We start from the raw sequence: 16,183 nt of genomic DNA on the forward strand, positions 1-16,183 counted from the left end.
CAGCTGATGGTAATTGATACGCCCTGCCCATAGCAATGCAATGCCATTCAGGATTCTTGAAAAACCCAAAAATTCTGAGCGGCGCTACAATTGCGCTCGTCACCTACTTGAGACATTTTTGACATTTGACACCCAGTAATTTAACTAGAAACGGAGACCGAAACACAGTAATGCTTAAACATTACTGCTTCACGACAGAAATAGGCTAAAAAACTTTTATCTGCAAAAATAAAAACCTTAATATAATTTTATTTTAATCATAATATAATAATGTATGAAATATTCGAGAAAAGTGACCAGTGAAAAATTTGAGCGTTTCATAAATTGTAATATTAACAGGAATATTGCTGCAAATTGCTATTATTATGCCTCGGGTGTTTGTCGCTGTTGCATAGAACTCGCCAGAATAATGTTGTTTCAACGTAAATTTACCGGTTAATGAAGCCTTCTCTGTGGGCAACCAACGTTAATTGAGGTTGGAAGTAAAATTTACAGCTAAGTAACAATTACGTGGAGCTTTGTAGTAATACCAGTTCTATATTAAAATATGTTCTTTGCATTATAAGTTATTTTAAACATTACTGTTTCCTGCGGATTTACCTGATTGATGGTTAACTAGTTGACGGTTTTCAAACCTTTCATCTGTGGGAGGCTCCTATTGCACAAGATGCCGGCTAGATTATGGGTACCATAAAGGCGCCTATTTCTAATATAATAATGTTTACACATTATTGTGTTACGGTCACAAGGGTGCCGTAGCTAGTGAAATTATGCTTATGTCTCAAGGTAACGAGCGCAATTATTGTAGTGCGGCTCAGAATTTTTGAGGTTTTTCAAGAATCCTGAGTGGCACTGCATTGTAATGGGCAGGGCGAATCAATTACCATCATCTGAACGTCCTGCTCCTCTCGTCCCTTATTTTCATAAAAAATAACCTTAATCATCATCACTTCAGCCGGAAGTCCGTCCATTGCAGGACAAAGGCCTCCCCTGAAGATCTCCACGACGATCGGTCCTGCGCTGCCATCTTGTGGGAGGCCTTCCAACACTACGTCTTCCGGTACGTGTCGCCATTCAAGGACTTTACTTTCGTATTCTAACTGACTTAAAAAGGAGGAAGTTATCAATTCGTCGCTAAGTATATAATAAATAGATCAAAAGAAGTAGTCTGACAAGCACAATTTAAACAAAAAGTCATGCATTAACTGTTCATCATATCTATTTCTATATTAATACTTTAAATTATATACACTTAATCCGTCAAACTTTGTAAGCTTGATAGATTGAAACTACCAAGACGAATATAAATTTTTATAGAGAAATTTTATACAATTTAAGAAATTAATTATGAAATAACAAAGTTACAATAAATGCTTAAATGGATTTGTAAGTTATTAAGGTGATTATACAAAAAGAAGAAGAAGTACGAGAATTAAGGTCGATGCGTCACTTGGACGGTTGGCTCATTTGGTAAGAGCGCTCGGACTGAAATGAAAGTCGCGGGTTCGAGTCCTGCCATGAGTTTTGGTACAAATTAAACTAGTATATTTAATCGCTGATGATACTTCACTTATTTTTAAAGTGAAGCGACGTGCGGATATTGATGACGAGGTAAGCAATGCACTCTCAAAGATAGTGCGTTGGTTTGAGACGAATAATCTGCACTTAAACAGTAAAAAAACAAAGTGTTTACGGTTCATTACACCAAACACAGCGGAGGTACAAACCAACGTACTTTAAAACAACGTACGGTCTTCCTGGGTATCACGTTAGATAAAAAACTTCAGTGGGGTCCACATATTACCCATCTAGCAGATAGACTCAGCTCTGCGGCATATGCAGTTAGAAAGATTAGAGAGTACACGAATGTTGCGACCGCTAGATTAGTGTACTTTAGTTATTTTCACAGCATCATGACGTACGGTATATTACTATGGGGTCATGCTGCTGACATTGATATAGTGTTTGCTCTGCAAAAGAGAGCTGTTCGTGCTATATATCAGCTTGGTTATAGACATTCTCTCAAAGAAAAATTTAAAGAAATAAATACGAGTATTATGACTGTTTATTGTCAGTACATTTATGAAAATTTAATATATGTTCACAAAAATCGTCACCTTTTTGCTCTTAATAGTGATTTTCATTATTATAACACTAGAAATAAGGGTATGCTTGTAACTAATTCTAGTAGGCTTCATAGGATACATAATAGCTTTAAGGGTAAATGTATACACTTCTACAATAAAGTCCCAGCCACTGTTCAGGCATTGTCTATAAATAAATTTAAATGTTTTATAAAAAAATGGCTCTGTCGTAAATCCTATTACTCCACTGCTGAATATCTAAATGATAGGACAGCCTGGGACTAGATTGTGATTATTTTATAGCAACTGTACAATATTGTATATTTTTATTGAAAAGAGCGCAAAAAAAAAGAATGCTGGGAGAGTTTCTTGCGCCGCTTCTTCTCTCTCAGAGCGCCATTTGTTTCCGAAGCGGTAGTAGTATCTAGTAGTATAAGAAATGACATCAAAAAGAATTCTAAAGGAATCAATTTTGAGAAAATAAATGCCTTTTATGCCTTTTTTATGCCAGAAGTAACACAAACATTCACACAATGAATTAAATTAGTAGTAATGTAAATAAAGATTATGTTCATTTACATTTTCAGTTAATTTTTTTAAATTAAGAAGTATTTGTTTGTATGTACATCAAGAATTGAAATGGAGGTATAGGGGTGTGTTTTAATACAGGCGTTAATTGCTTACCGGAGGACACTGTCCCAAATTATGTCTATTTGTTTTAAATCATGTAAATAAATAAAGATTTGATTTATCTTGTCATATCATAATTGCTATATCACAGCTAACCACCAGAGAAAGACTCCTTTGCACAGGATGCCGGCTAGATTAATGGTACCACAACGGCGCCTTTTTCCTTTAAGCAGTAATGTGTAAACATTACTGTGTTTAGGTCTGGAGGGCGCCGTACCTAGAGAAATTACTGGGCAAATGAGACTTAACATCTTATGTGTCAAGGTAACGAGCGCAATTATTGTAGTGCGGCTCAGTATTTTTGGTTTTTTCAAGAATTCTGAGCGGCACTGCATTGTAATTGACAGGGCGTATCAATTACCATCAGCTGAACGTCCTGGTGGTCTCGTCCCTTATTTTCATAAAAAAAATATTAAATCTATGAATTTTAATACTAGCATAAGGCAAGCATGAGCCGGGGTTTAAGAAAACAAATAAAACCTTTTAGACCTCTGCAATAAAACAAACCCGTAACCTATAAGTAACCTGAAGTAACCTTTATTAAATTATCCATATTGTATGAGGAACAAGAGAATGCTTTTCAGATATTGTAATATAATGCAATTCATCTCATATGACTGATTATTTGAATACAGTTTTCATGATAATATTATTGTGTTGGCATTCACAATAAATATTTAGATATTCGCCATAAAATTATCATAAGTGATTTGTTTGTATCTGGCAACCCTCACCATAGCCAATGAATAAATGATTATGTAATCAGGCTACACTGGCGCCCCTGGCGTGTCATCACCAGCGGTCGACTGTTATGTAAGGCCGGTGTTGTCATTATATAAACCATTAATTAACAACGGTTAGATGGGTTTAATAATACTCAGGGTTGCCTGTAATTCATATTATTATGAAAACGATAGATATATATTTTTTGATACTTTTACCGTGTATAGAAAAAATTTCTCTTAGGCAGTGACCTTGCTCATAGGACAAGGGCGGATGACCAGGGCGTATTTAAAGGTTAAAATAATTAGTAATTAATGATAATTGATGACTTGAAAAAAATGTAAACAGCCACCGATGTAATTTTATTTTCTGCATTTTTGGAAACAAGAATTAAGTTATTTGCAGTAATATTATCCGAAAGTTTAGGTGTATACTAAATATTCCGAGGTTGCGTTCGGCAAGCTCCGTAAAATCTTCTCGCCCCAAATACCGCAGTGTCTGAAGACGAAGGTTTTCAATCAGTGTGTGTTACCAGTGATGATTTATGGTACGCAGACGTGGTCACTAACGTGGGTTTTGATGAGAAAACTCGACAACGGAGAGGGCTATGCTCAGAGTTTCCCTGCGAGATCGGATCAGAAATTATGGCCCATAGGCGAACCAAAGTCTCCGACATAGCCCAAATGATTGTAAAACTGAAGTGGCAGTGGGCAGAGCATATAGTTCCACGGACAAATGGCCGTTGGGGCACAAAAGTCCTCGAATGGCGACCACGTACCGGAAGACGTAGTTTTGGTAGTCCCAAGATGGTTCGACCTCATCCAACGTTTTCCGGCGATCTACACTATCTGGTAGGGCAGCGCAAGACCGATCATCGTGGAAATCTTTGGGGGAGGCCTTTGTCCAGCAGTGGATGTCTTCCAACTCATGATGATGATGAATGAATCATGAAGATATGTGTATTTGTTTAACAGACCACTGACTTAATTTCAATTTTTTTATTCAGTGGTCATCAGATGCATAGTAAGACGCTAAGTAGAGAAAAGGCTACACGTGGTAGCTCTCTTATAGTTAAGTAAATAATTACTTAAACTCAAATAACTTGAAGATATTGTGGGATTTTCTGTTGAACGTGTTATTAAAATAGCATGTGTAGAACTCGAACGCGCCTGTGTTTTTAGTATCTAAGAGTTATTTAAGAATGTATTGGAGGAGGTTTTATTGAAATTATCTGAGTTTATGAAGTATAATATTATGATATATGGTGACTTTAATAATAACATAACTTAAACTATTCCATCAATGTATTATTAGTCCAACGAAGTTATGAACTGAGTACGGCTAAAAAAGAGTCTTATTGGCAGGAATTAAAGTAGCTATTTTTTCATAAGGTGTGATTGAATACAATTTAGTGCGATCAAAACGTTATGCCTTGCTTATGGCTTCATCATCATAAAATACTTTAAGTTTTGTAGGAAAGAGAAGCTTTACCATCTTATTTGAAATATTTATAGCCAATTTTAAATGTGCTTTCATTTTGTGGTCTTCTTTATTAGTTTCTTTAGTAAAAATGCAGATAGACTGATATGGGTTTTTTGTCAATGATCCAGCCCATTGAGCTAGAGGGTGCGGTTTCGAATCTCGGTAGGTGCATAAATATATGTATATGTATATATATATATATATATATATATATATATATATATATATATATATATACATATACATATACATATACATATACATATACATATACATATACATATACATATACATATACATATACATATGTTATATATACTGTGCATACATTTATACGATGAATAGTATAAATGTTTCCTAGTCATGAATATATCGTTATCCTTCACCAATTGCACAGGGTATGGCTAGGTGGGGGTAAGAAAATTTATGTAGAAAGTGTCAATTTCATTATTATTCTTGAAGTCCTTCTGAAAGACTTAAGAATATTCTTACTACCTCTCGGAGAGTGTTTTCGAATTGATCTCACAACCGGGCTGAAAGTGCGTGATTTATAACGTTAAAATATGCAGCGTTGTATGGAAATCCATTTCTAAAGCGCTGGTAAATTTTTATCAATTATTTTATATTTTGTCAAACTACTATACTTACAAGCAATAATTTACACACAAATAGCCTTAATCTCAATAATAATACAACATGCGTTTACTATTGGTGGTTTCCGAGCTACTTACGTGACAGACATCAATTCGTTGAAATTACTAACTATGACGAAAATGTGACCACTTCACGGCCTCTCCCAATTAAAAAAGGGGTACCTCAGGGGTCTATACTACGACCGTCCAGGTCGAGGATCATCTTCAATTGACTCCCTTCCTTGCTTGAAAAGGCCGTGCCATTTGTAAATCATGGTTTTACCAGGAGCAGAGTCTCCGTAAACAGCTAACATCTCTTGCAAAATAGTTTGAGGCGTTTTTCCTTGTTTGGTGAGGAACTTTACGACGGCGCGATGTTCAATTTTCTCCATAGTGGCTAGTTTGTTCCCGATTTACTTGTTCACTCGTTTGTAACTCGAAAGCTAATGACCCAATTAGGCTAGAAATTGGCATATATAGTAATTATGAGTTACTCAAGTAGCGGCTACCTGGAGGAGCGACCTCACCCCCGCCAACCCCGCCATTCCGCGAACTTTTTGACCTCCCCTCGTATGTCCCTTATTATTTACTCTGTACACAGCGGACGTGGTTCAACATATTAAATATTGTATATTTAATATGTTTGCTGATGACATACAAATTTACCTGTCTTTCAAGCCGTATGATTAGGAAGCTTTCAATAAAATTACCCCAGACCTTAATCGGATCTTTGACTGGTCAAAATCCAATGGATTGCTATTAAATTCGAAAAAACGAAATATATGGTTATAGGTACTCAGTAGTAACTCTAATAACCTTACATTAAAATTAATAATGAACAAATAGAGAGGGTAACCGAGGCCCGAAATCTTGGTTTGCTCATAGACGAAAACTTACGTTTCGAAAAATATATACTTCAGATTGTTCGTAGTTGGTCTTATAGACTGAAAGTACTATACCGAATCAGATACTCAATAAAAAAACGCTAGTGTGTTCAAAACGCTTGTGCACGATATTGTTTCTACATCCCGCGGCGAGACCACGTTACTCCTTATTTGAATAGAGAGTAATTATTAAAAATGTGGAGTCGTATGAAATTGCACTTTGCTACTTTACTATTCGGTATAATAAAGAACGAAATCATTATTTATCTATTTAAAAAGTTAAAATGGAGAAGTGATGCTAACATTCCACATAAGACTCGCGCTTCGCACGACTCTTTAAACATACCCATCTTCCACACATCCGCATTTCGTGGTAGCTTTCGCTACACAGCCACTAAGTGTTGGAATAACCTGTCACCACCACTTTGAAATTTGCAGTCAAAGGAATCTTTTAAGAATAACTACAAAAAGCTATTATTGCAAGAGCAAAAACTAAATTAAATACATCGATTGTAGTGAGGATGGGAATCATAATGGATATATTATGGATATATTTATGGAATAACCTGTCACCACCACTTTGAAATTTGCAGTCAAAGGAATCTTTTAAGAATAACTACAAAAAGCTATTATTGCAAGAGCAAAAACTAAATTAAATACATCGATTGTAGTGAGGATGGGAATCATAATGGATATATTTTATCTATATAATATTATATTACTCATTCATTTTTTATATATATATTTATTATATACTTGTGTAGCTAGTGGGGATGTACGTTAATGCGTGTATCCGCATCACTACGTGATATATATTTTCTTTTCAGATTTATAAATTAATTAAGTTCTGAGCTTTGTTTGTTAGATATAGATATACGATAAATATTTAAATATTATAATTACTTTTTCACACATTACTGCCAAAATAGCTTGCAAGGAAAAAAAATATATGAAGTTCATAATATCACTGTTAGGAAAATACGTCCTAACGTTTGCTGAGAACTTTCCTTTTAGCGAATCGCGCTGCTGCCTCGTTTGTTATCATTCTAGTTATTAAATAATCCTTACATGTTTTTAAGCATGAATATCTCTGTCTTTATTGTTTTTTAACATTAGTATTGATATTTTTTCTTTTCTTTATTTAATGTTAATTGTTCATATCTATTGTACTTGTAAAAGATTTGGTGGCAGTTATTCGCAAATAAAAAATTATTATTATTATTGTATGAACAAAGAAATCTGGTCCCTTCACCGTTGCTACGTATTTTTCTCTACGTATTTACGTCACAGCAGCCGACCAATCAAAGTGCGTCAGGTCATTCGACGGGTATAATATAAAACAGCGGTGCTAATTTAATTATTCATTCTCATTCCAGGTTCGGCGATTCAACTCCTGAGGATGCTTTTTCTAGAAGGGAAACATGTGTTGAATGGGTTTCAAAATTCTATGATTGAGAACGCGTGTAGACTCTAGACCGTACGAATGGGCGGGAGATTCTGCATGCACAAAACTAATCGAAATTAACACTGAATATATTGTTTCATTCTTAAAATTTATCTTATTTTTAATGGCTTTTAATTTCACACGATCCTTTCTTTTAACTCCTATTGTGCTTCTTTCTATTCCATTCTGACAAATTTTAATTTTATTGGCTAGTTGCTCTGTCAATGCCCATGTCTGACAACCGTATAATAAGCATGGTAGTATGCACGTATTAAATACTTTCCTATTGTATTTCATAGGCATTTCTTTATTCTTCATTACTGCATTAAGTGATCAGTATCGTTTCCACGTATTAACTATTCTTCTTTCTATTTATTTTTGCATACATTCTTCATTTTATTTATTTATTTATATATTTTTTCATAACATAAAAAAACTTTGTCAGAAAGACTTCTAATAGCGAAGTTCGTAATTAATAGTTTTTATTTTTCCCTGTATTTGTAGTAAGAACTATTTATCACTAGGGAAAAAAACCGACTGTAGTGATAACTTAAACTGATCTAAGCTGAAATATTTAATATTGAAATTGTTAAACTTGAGAAAAGCTTAGGTTCTTATTAAGGCGCGGACTGACTAGGATTGTAAACGCTACAACCAATAGTAGAATGTTTGTGTTGATCATGTGGCTCAGCTGCAAATCGGCATATATTTTACTGGTTTTCTTTTGTTTATTCAAAATATACATATTAAATTGAATAATTTTTTGGCTTAAGTTTTAGACAAAGACTAATTCTATTAAATTCTTTAATAAAAGAATGTTGTTGTCACTGAAAATTCAGAGATTTTTAACTCCAAAGGTTATTTTTGGGAAGCAACTTCTAATTTTTTTTTTAATTTTTCAAATTATATATAAATATTTTATTCGATTCAAATTTTTCCTTAAGTCCTTCTTTTTGTAATGTATTTTTTGCGTCGAAATATTTTCATTGCGTTATGTTGTAATCGACTCTCTAAGACACCATTTTTTTTTGGATATTGAGGTATGACCGCGCCTTAAGATGTTATGTATATTAATATGATAATGTAAGGAAATGTTTTATTTAAATATCTTATATTTATTGTATAATACATTTTATTCTTAGTTACATTTCATGAATAGAACATTAGAATTTTGTGTAAGTACATTAAGTATCATTATTTAATCCTGTAAAAGTAACAATTGGTTAGAGTCAGAGAGGAGGAGCCTGCCTACCGCTGCCGTATGCGTGAGAGAAAGAGAAGCCAGACAGACAGGCGCCGTAACGCGTTACGTTACGAAGCGGTTTACCCTCCCATTTTAGAAGTTATCACTTCAAAAACACATAAAAAATTATTGATTTTCATACAATTTTTTCTGTCCACATGGAACAAATTTAGTCCTAGTTGTCATATCATATCAGTTGGCTACCAGTGGGAGGCTCCTTTGCACAGGATGCCGCCTAGATTTTGGGTGCGGCAACACTTTACAACTGCGCCCATTTTTGCCGTGAAATAGTAACGTGTAAGCATTATTGTGTTTCGGTCTGAAGGGCGCCGTAGCTAGTGAAATTACTGGGCAATTGACACTTGACACCTTATGTCTCAAGGAGACGAGTGCAATTGTAGTGCCGCTCAGAATTTTTGTGTTTTTCAAGAACCCTGAGTGGCACTGCATTATGCTCCACTGAACGTCCTGTTCATCTTGTCCCTTATTCCCATAAAAAAATATCAATACGGAGTCTCTTTCTGAAATAAAATTCCACTTACCGATAATACAATTTTACGTAAGAGAGAAAAGAACGATTGATTGGAAACTTTCAAGCCACTAGTTAGTCTATATAAGTAACAAGGTTAAACTGCGTCATAGATCTGACCTAAATGTTAAATAGACCTTATTGTTCTTGTTGTTTTATGTAATGTTTTGACCTTTTATCGAATATTTAATTACAGTGAACTAATTTTCAGCTTTAAGGTCATATAGAAGTGAGTTAGGTTTTTTAAATTAAAAAGTTATTTAGGCTCGCTGATCATTTAATTTCTTGAGCATTTTACATAATGAATATCTGAGTTATTCTTATCTTAAAAATTCGTGAGGATTATTATTATAATATGAAAAAAATGTGTTTGTGATTTTTTTTTCTGACAATAAGGGACGAGATGGGCAGGACGTTCAGCTGATGGTAATTGATACGCCTTTCCCATTACATGCAGAGCCGCTCAGGATTCTTGTGTAAACCCAAAAATTCTGAGTTGCACTACAATTGCGCTCGTCTCGTTAGATGTTGTCTCATTTGCCCAGTAATTTCACTAGCTACGGCACCCTTAAGTTCAAAACACAATTCACACACAACACAAGTTTGTTATAATTTCAATTTTACACTAACACTAGCTGACCCGGCAAACGTTGTTCTGCCATATAAATTATTTCTAGGTAATTTCTAGTGTAGACAAAAAATAACTGACTTACTGTAAGTGTGAAAGGATGTGGTATATGCATGAAATAAGCATGGAGCGCTGTGAACGATGACGGAATATAAAAAAAAACAAACATTATTATTTTTAAGTTATTATAGTTTATTTCTTAAAATTAATTATCACTTATTAATTACGACAGTAACAATAACATACAATATAAATCTCTTAATGCCATAGCGTGAACAATATTTTTTGTTAGCCCATCTTTAGTTATCGCATACAAACTGGATGGTTTACCCACTCGAGAGCATAATTATCCGTGTGAAAAACATGGTGTGCTCAAATCTAAGCCACAAATAGACATCGTTTGGCCTTGGGATTTGTTGATAGTCATTGCAAATGCCAATATAATCGGAAACAGAATAGGGTATACGAGTATTGCGAATCAGCGATTGTGCAGAAATCGGTCGGTAATTTTACGTATCCAGTTTAATCTATAGCAACTTTTCCATCGCCGATATCTAAGAGTTGTTTTGAGAATGTTTCAGCGGATGGATCTTGAAGCATTTGAACGCGCATATTTACTTTCAACTGTACTTTTTCAACATTACGCCACAATGGAAATGATTTTAAGCAAGCGTTGATCTCATCTGTATATGTTGAACGTGGAACGTGTTTGTCTGAAATCACCTGAAAGGACCAACAGAGTGCCGCTAAATAGTTTATCGTTGTTTTTTTTATCTTTCAATGTCGTGTTCAACGACTCAACTGAATGTTTGTGTGTCAGAGTACATTCATCCCAGATGATAATTTTACACTGTTTCAGCACGGTGGCCATGGACCATTGTTTTTTAATATTACACACTGCGTCAGGGTTATTTTGAATATTTAGTGGCAACTTAAATACTGAATGAGCTGTTCTGCCTCCATCCAATAAAGTTGCCGCAATGCCCGATGATGCAACGGCCAATACGATGCCATTATTTGATCGTATTTCAGCAAGAATTAGCGAAATAAGGAATGTTTTGCCAGTTCCATCCGGTGCATTCAAAAAGAAGAACCCACCTTATCCTGCTGAAACTGCGAGCAAAGTGCGGTCATAAATGGTTCTTTGTTCCTCATTAATTAGTGGGACATTGCGGGTAACAATCGCTGCCATTTCTACAGTGTTGTACTGCAGTTCACGATTCATTTCAGTGTTAATTAAATCAGATGCAGTTCGATCTGGTGAATTCATACCGAAATGATTGAGTGATAAGTTGGCAATGATAATGCAAAGATCCTGAACAGCAATCAATGCTTCATTGTACATAGCGTCGCTGAATGTTACCGTTAGATCATTGCACCGTGTACGATATTGATGAAGTATATTATCAGTCATGAATCTTTGTGATTATCCCACAATATCTGTGCTCGGGCTTGGAAACATGTAGTCAACATTATAGCGAATAATAGATGAATTTGTATTGCTTTACAGTTCAATGCAGCTTCAGCAAGCATACAACACTGGTTGTCGTCCTCCAGCAAGCCGAGTGCAAGTCATGCATCTTTATATCTTGGATCTTTACGATTAATCAAATCTATTTACAAATGTAAAAAGGATAATGATTCAGTTTTAAATTAACCTGTTTTTTCAATTTTATTGATTTTATAATCCATATTTTTGCTGCTACTTAATAACAGGTGTGAATTCTTTATGAAATGCCTTTTGTTGGACTTAATTTTTTTTTACACCATCAGAAAGAAGATATTTCAACGAACAAAAAGCCTCCAAACTTTTTGAAAAAAGCTAATATTTTGACGTCAGAATTTTCGATTGCAAATTAGGGTCCTTTTTTGATATTAAGTTAAAATAAGGCGAAAAAATAAATATTTTAAATCAAATAAATTACAGTGTATTTGGGACATAATAAGGTAAGTTTTCACCAATTTTCGTAGAATTTTTTTTTTTTAAAAAGATAGAAATAAAATGCCAAAAACTTGGTGTTTTGAATTTTTCACACTGAATTTTGAGGTTATGTGAAAAAAGTGTAATTATAAAAGTTGTAGATTTCTTTATTACCTACAACTTTGCCGATTAACTTTTTGCCATAGGACTTGTAGTTTTGCCGGAAATCGAGATAAACCGTTTTTTACCCTAAAATACCCCCCCTTTTCCACTTCCTGAACTCAGATCGCCCGTAATTTATTTTTCCCTTAATTTTTGTTATATTCTCGTCCTTTACCAATGGGTTTTATCCCACTGTAATTTTTTTTGGTTTTAAAAAATTATCGACCCTGGTCTAAAAAGCGCGGCAAATTTTTAAAATCTAACATTGGTAACACTAAGCATATATCAGGAATAAACTTTAATAATAAAAATAAATGCTTATTTTTATAAAAAAAAATAGATTTGCCATAAACTCAGGGAAATTTTAGGGAAAAACATTTACAAAATAGACGTTAATTTATCAGTTATCGAGCGGGATGAAAAATTATTAAATTACTTAAATGGCTATTATAAAATAGGGGTTGGTGATAAAAGGGTAAAAATTTAGTGTTGTATGTATTTTTAATGCCACATTATATAAAAGTAAAATATTTTTTTTTTCCCAAAATAAAAAAAAAATGTTAAGGGTGAACAACCCTTATCACTTAGGGGTATGAAAAATAGATTGTAGACGATTCTCAGACCTACCAAATATGCATATAAAATTTGGTAAAAATCAGTAAAGCCGTTTCGGAAGAGTAAGGTAACTAACATTGTGACACGAGAATATTAAATGTAAGATCAAGTGAACCTAATGCGCTACTATCGTTATCCATAAAAATAATTATAAATAATATGTCAAATTAATAGGTACAATTGAAATGCTTAGTCTAAGTTTTAATACTTTAATGTGCACGATCAGCTCCGTCTTACTCTCGTGATTTGTATGTCACTTTGTGTTAGTGTGAGTGTATTGCTCAAAATAGAGATTAAACGTCCACCTAAATTTTTATCGACGTTTTAACAGCTGTCATAGTCTATCTAGACACAAAATTAATAATGTAAGAATTTAAGATCGTCTGATTACCTGAGAACATTATGATGTGCTAAAGCGCTGAGTGTATTATGAGGTGACGGAGGCAGCACCGCCTGTTGGGGTTTGCCGGGTCCCTGAAGCACTCTTATACCCATCCGTACTACGTGACGACGTGACACCTTCTCGTCTGCACGTTCTGCTGTTAATTATAAACTTAATTAATTACCTTGACCTGGTGCTTAAAACGACACTAAAAGCTTAGTATTAAGGCGTCCTAAATAAAAGTAATCTATTAAGTTGTGGATAGAAATATTCATTAATTTTCAGTTAGTATATTCAAAGTCTAATATTATATTCTTAACAATGGAAGTGTCTCGTTTATAGTTATATTACAAAAGAGAAATATTTAATCGAGTTCAAATCATATCAAATCACTTTATTCATCTTGGTCACTTATGAATGTCAAATGTTATTTCTTTTTACCAGTTACCACCACTTCCGGCAAGGTTGAGCTTCAATGAGATGAAGTGGCAAGAAACTTATTTACAATTTTAAATAACTATTTACAGCTGCAACGTTTAAACAAATATTTTAATTATATTATATGTAAAGTGATGAGTACGAAAGAAATACAAACTCAAGCGTACGTCACCTGGTGTTAAGTGATCACCGCCGCCCACATTTTCATGCACTTAATTATTCTTAGCAACAACCATATCCCAAATAAATGAAAAATAAAAAGAAACCCAGATAACCTTAAAGAATATTTTCTTCCTCCAAGCCGATTGGTCATCGTGGAGAAAAATGACCAACACCCTCTAAATTCTAATTGTAACTTCACAGTTAACTAGCCTTCTCAAAAAGACAAACATAATATATACATATCAACATTAAATGTACGATCTATTAGCTCACCAGAAAGGTTACTTGAATTTGAAAAAGCACTTGACGATATTAAATGGGACATAATAGGTTTAAGCGAAGTGCGAAGAATGGGAGAGTGTATTGAAGAATATGACAACTACCTTCTATATCATAACGGAGAAACACCAGGCCTTTACGGAGTTGGTTTTCTATTAAAAAAATATCTGTCATCAAAAGTAGAAGAAATAATTGGTATATCCGAAAGAATAGCAATCTTAAACATTAAATTACCAACATCAGTAAAAGATGAATCATGGACAATCGTACAAGTATATGCTCCCACTGAACCTACAAATAAAGAAGAACGTTTGAAAGTTGAAGAATTTTTCGAAAAATTACAATCGATCAACCATTATATGAAAAAGAACGTTATAGTTATGGGTGATTTTAATGGCAAAATAGGACAACGTAAGCCCGGCGAAGAGCACATAATAGGCAATTCTAGTTATGGTATACGCAGTAAAAATGGTAATAAAATTATCAGTTATACCTTACAAAATAAACTTACAATTCTCAACAGTCAATACAAAAGAAAACCTAATAAAAAATGGACCTGGATGTCACCTAATGGAAATTATAAGAACGAAATTGATTTTATTATGACAAATAAAGCGAGATGTTTTTCTAATACACATGTTTTGAATAATTTTAATTTTAATACCGACCATAGAATGGTAAGAGCTTCACTAAAAAAAGTACCAGCCAAAAAGTCGAGAAGGAATTATAGAAACACCAAGCCAATACCTATAACAGAGGATTACAAAAAACTACAAAATAATCTGTCCATAGCTTTAAACCAGGAAGACAAAAACTATGAGAATATAGAAGAACAATATAATTCATTAATAACTAACCTAATAAGGGAAACAGTAAAATGTAAACCAGAAGCAAAGACTCTATCAGATGAAAGTGAGAAATTGATAGAACAAAGAAAACAATTGATTTCAAAAAAGGATAAGGCCACTAAAACTAAAATTGCAGAATTAAGTAAAAAAATAAGATCTCAAATACGCAAAGATATAACTCAGAAAAGAAATAAAACTATACAAGATCAAATTACCAAAACTGGAGGAGTAAGAAAAGCACCAAAAAAACTGATGAACAAAAAGGATTGGATGATTAATCTCAAGAATAAAACTAATAGAATAACTAGGAATAGGGAAGAAATAATAAGAACTGCAGCCGAGTTCTATCATGATCTGTACAAAAGTTCTAAAAATTATCGAAACTTAGCGGAAAATGTAAAAGACCCAAGCTCACTGTACTATTTAATCAAATCCTGAAAACTGAAAGCATTCCGGCAGACTGGACTAAATCAACTATAGTACTTATTTATAAAAAAGGTGACAAAAACGATATTGGAAACTATAGACCGATAAGTTTGATGGCAAACATATATAAAATTTTCTCCAAGATATTACTATCAAGAATCTCTAAGGTATTAGACAAGAACCAACCCAAAGAGCAGGCAGGCTTCAGGACAAAATTCTCGACTGTAGACCATATACACATGGTAATACAAATATTAGAAAAATTTAAAGAGTACATCTGTGTATATTATCTAGGTTTTGTCGACTACAACAAAGCTTTTGACTCGCTAGAACATGATGCAATTTGGAACTCTCTTAAACTTCAAGGAGTTCATGGAAAAATAATAAATATTGTTAAGAATATATACTCCAAAAGCACAGCTCGAATAAAATTGGATAAGGCCAGCAGCGAGTTCCCAATAGAAAGAGGAGTCAGACAGGGAGATCCTATATCTCCCAAACTATTCTCAGCAGTATTAGAAATGATATTCAGAAACCTTGAATGGGAAAGTGAGGGACTTAATATAAATGGGGAAAAACTAAACCATCTACGATTTGCGGACAATATAGTA

The 16,183-nt window shown here is 33.8% G+C and overlaps 1 protein-coding gene across 1 annotated transcript in view; it reads right to left on the bottom strand.

Annotated features, from left to right (window-relative positions):
- Positions 1–16,183, bottom strand: part of LOC126964651 (arrestin homolog) — a 111,587-nt gene that overhangs the window by 20,844 nt on the left and 74,560 nt on the right. The window contains exon 6 of the mRNA XM_050807895.1: positions 13,429–13,576. Coding sequence (XP_050663852.1) covers positions 13,429–13,576 — 148 coding nt within the window. The remainder of the gene's footprint in view (positions 1–13,428; positions 13,577–16,183) is intronic.

The sequence above is a fragment of the Leptidea sinapis genome, chromosome 5 (genome assembly GCF_905404315.1).
Source record: "Leptidea sinapis chromosome 5, ilLepSina1.1, whole genome shotgun sequence".
NCBI lineage: Eukaryota > Metazoa > Arthropoda > Insecta > Lepidoptera > Pieridae > Leptidea > Leptidea sinapis.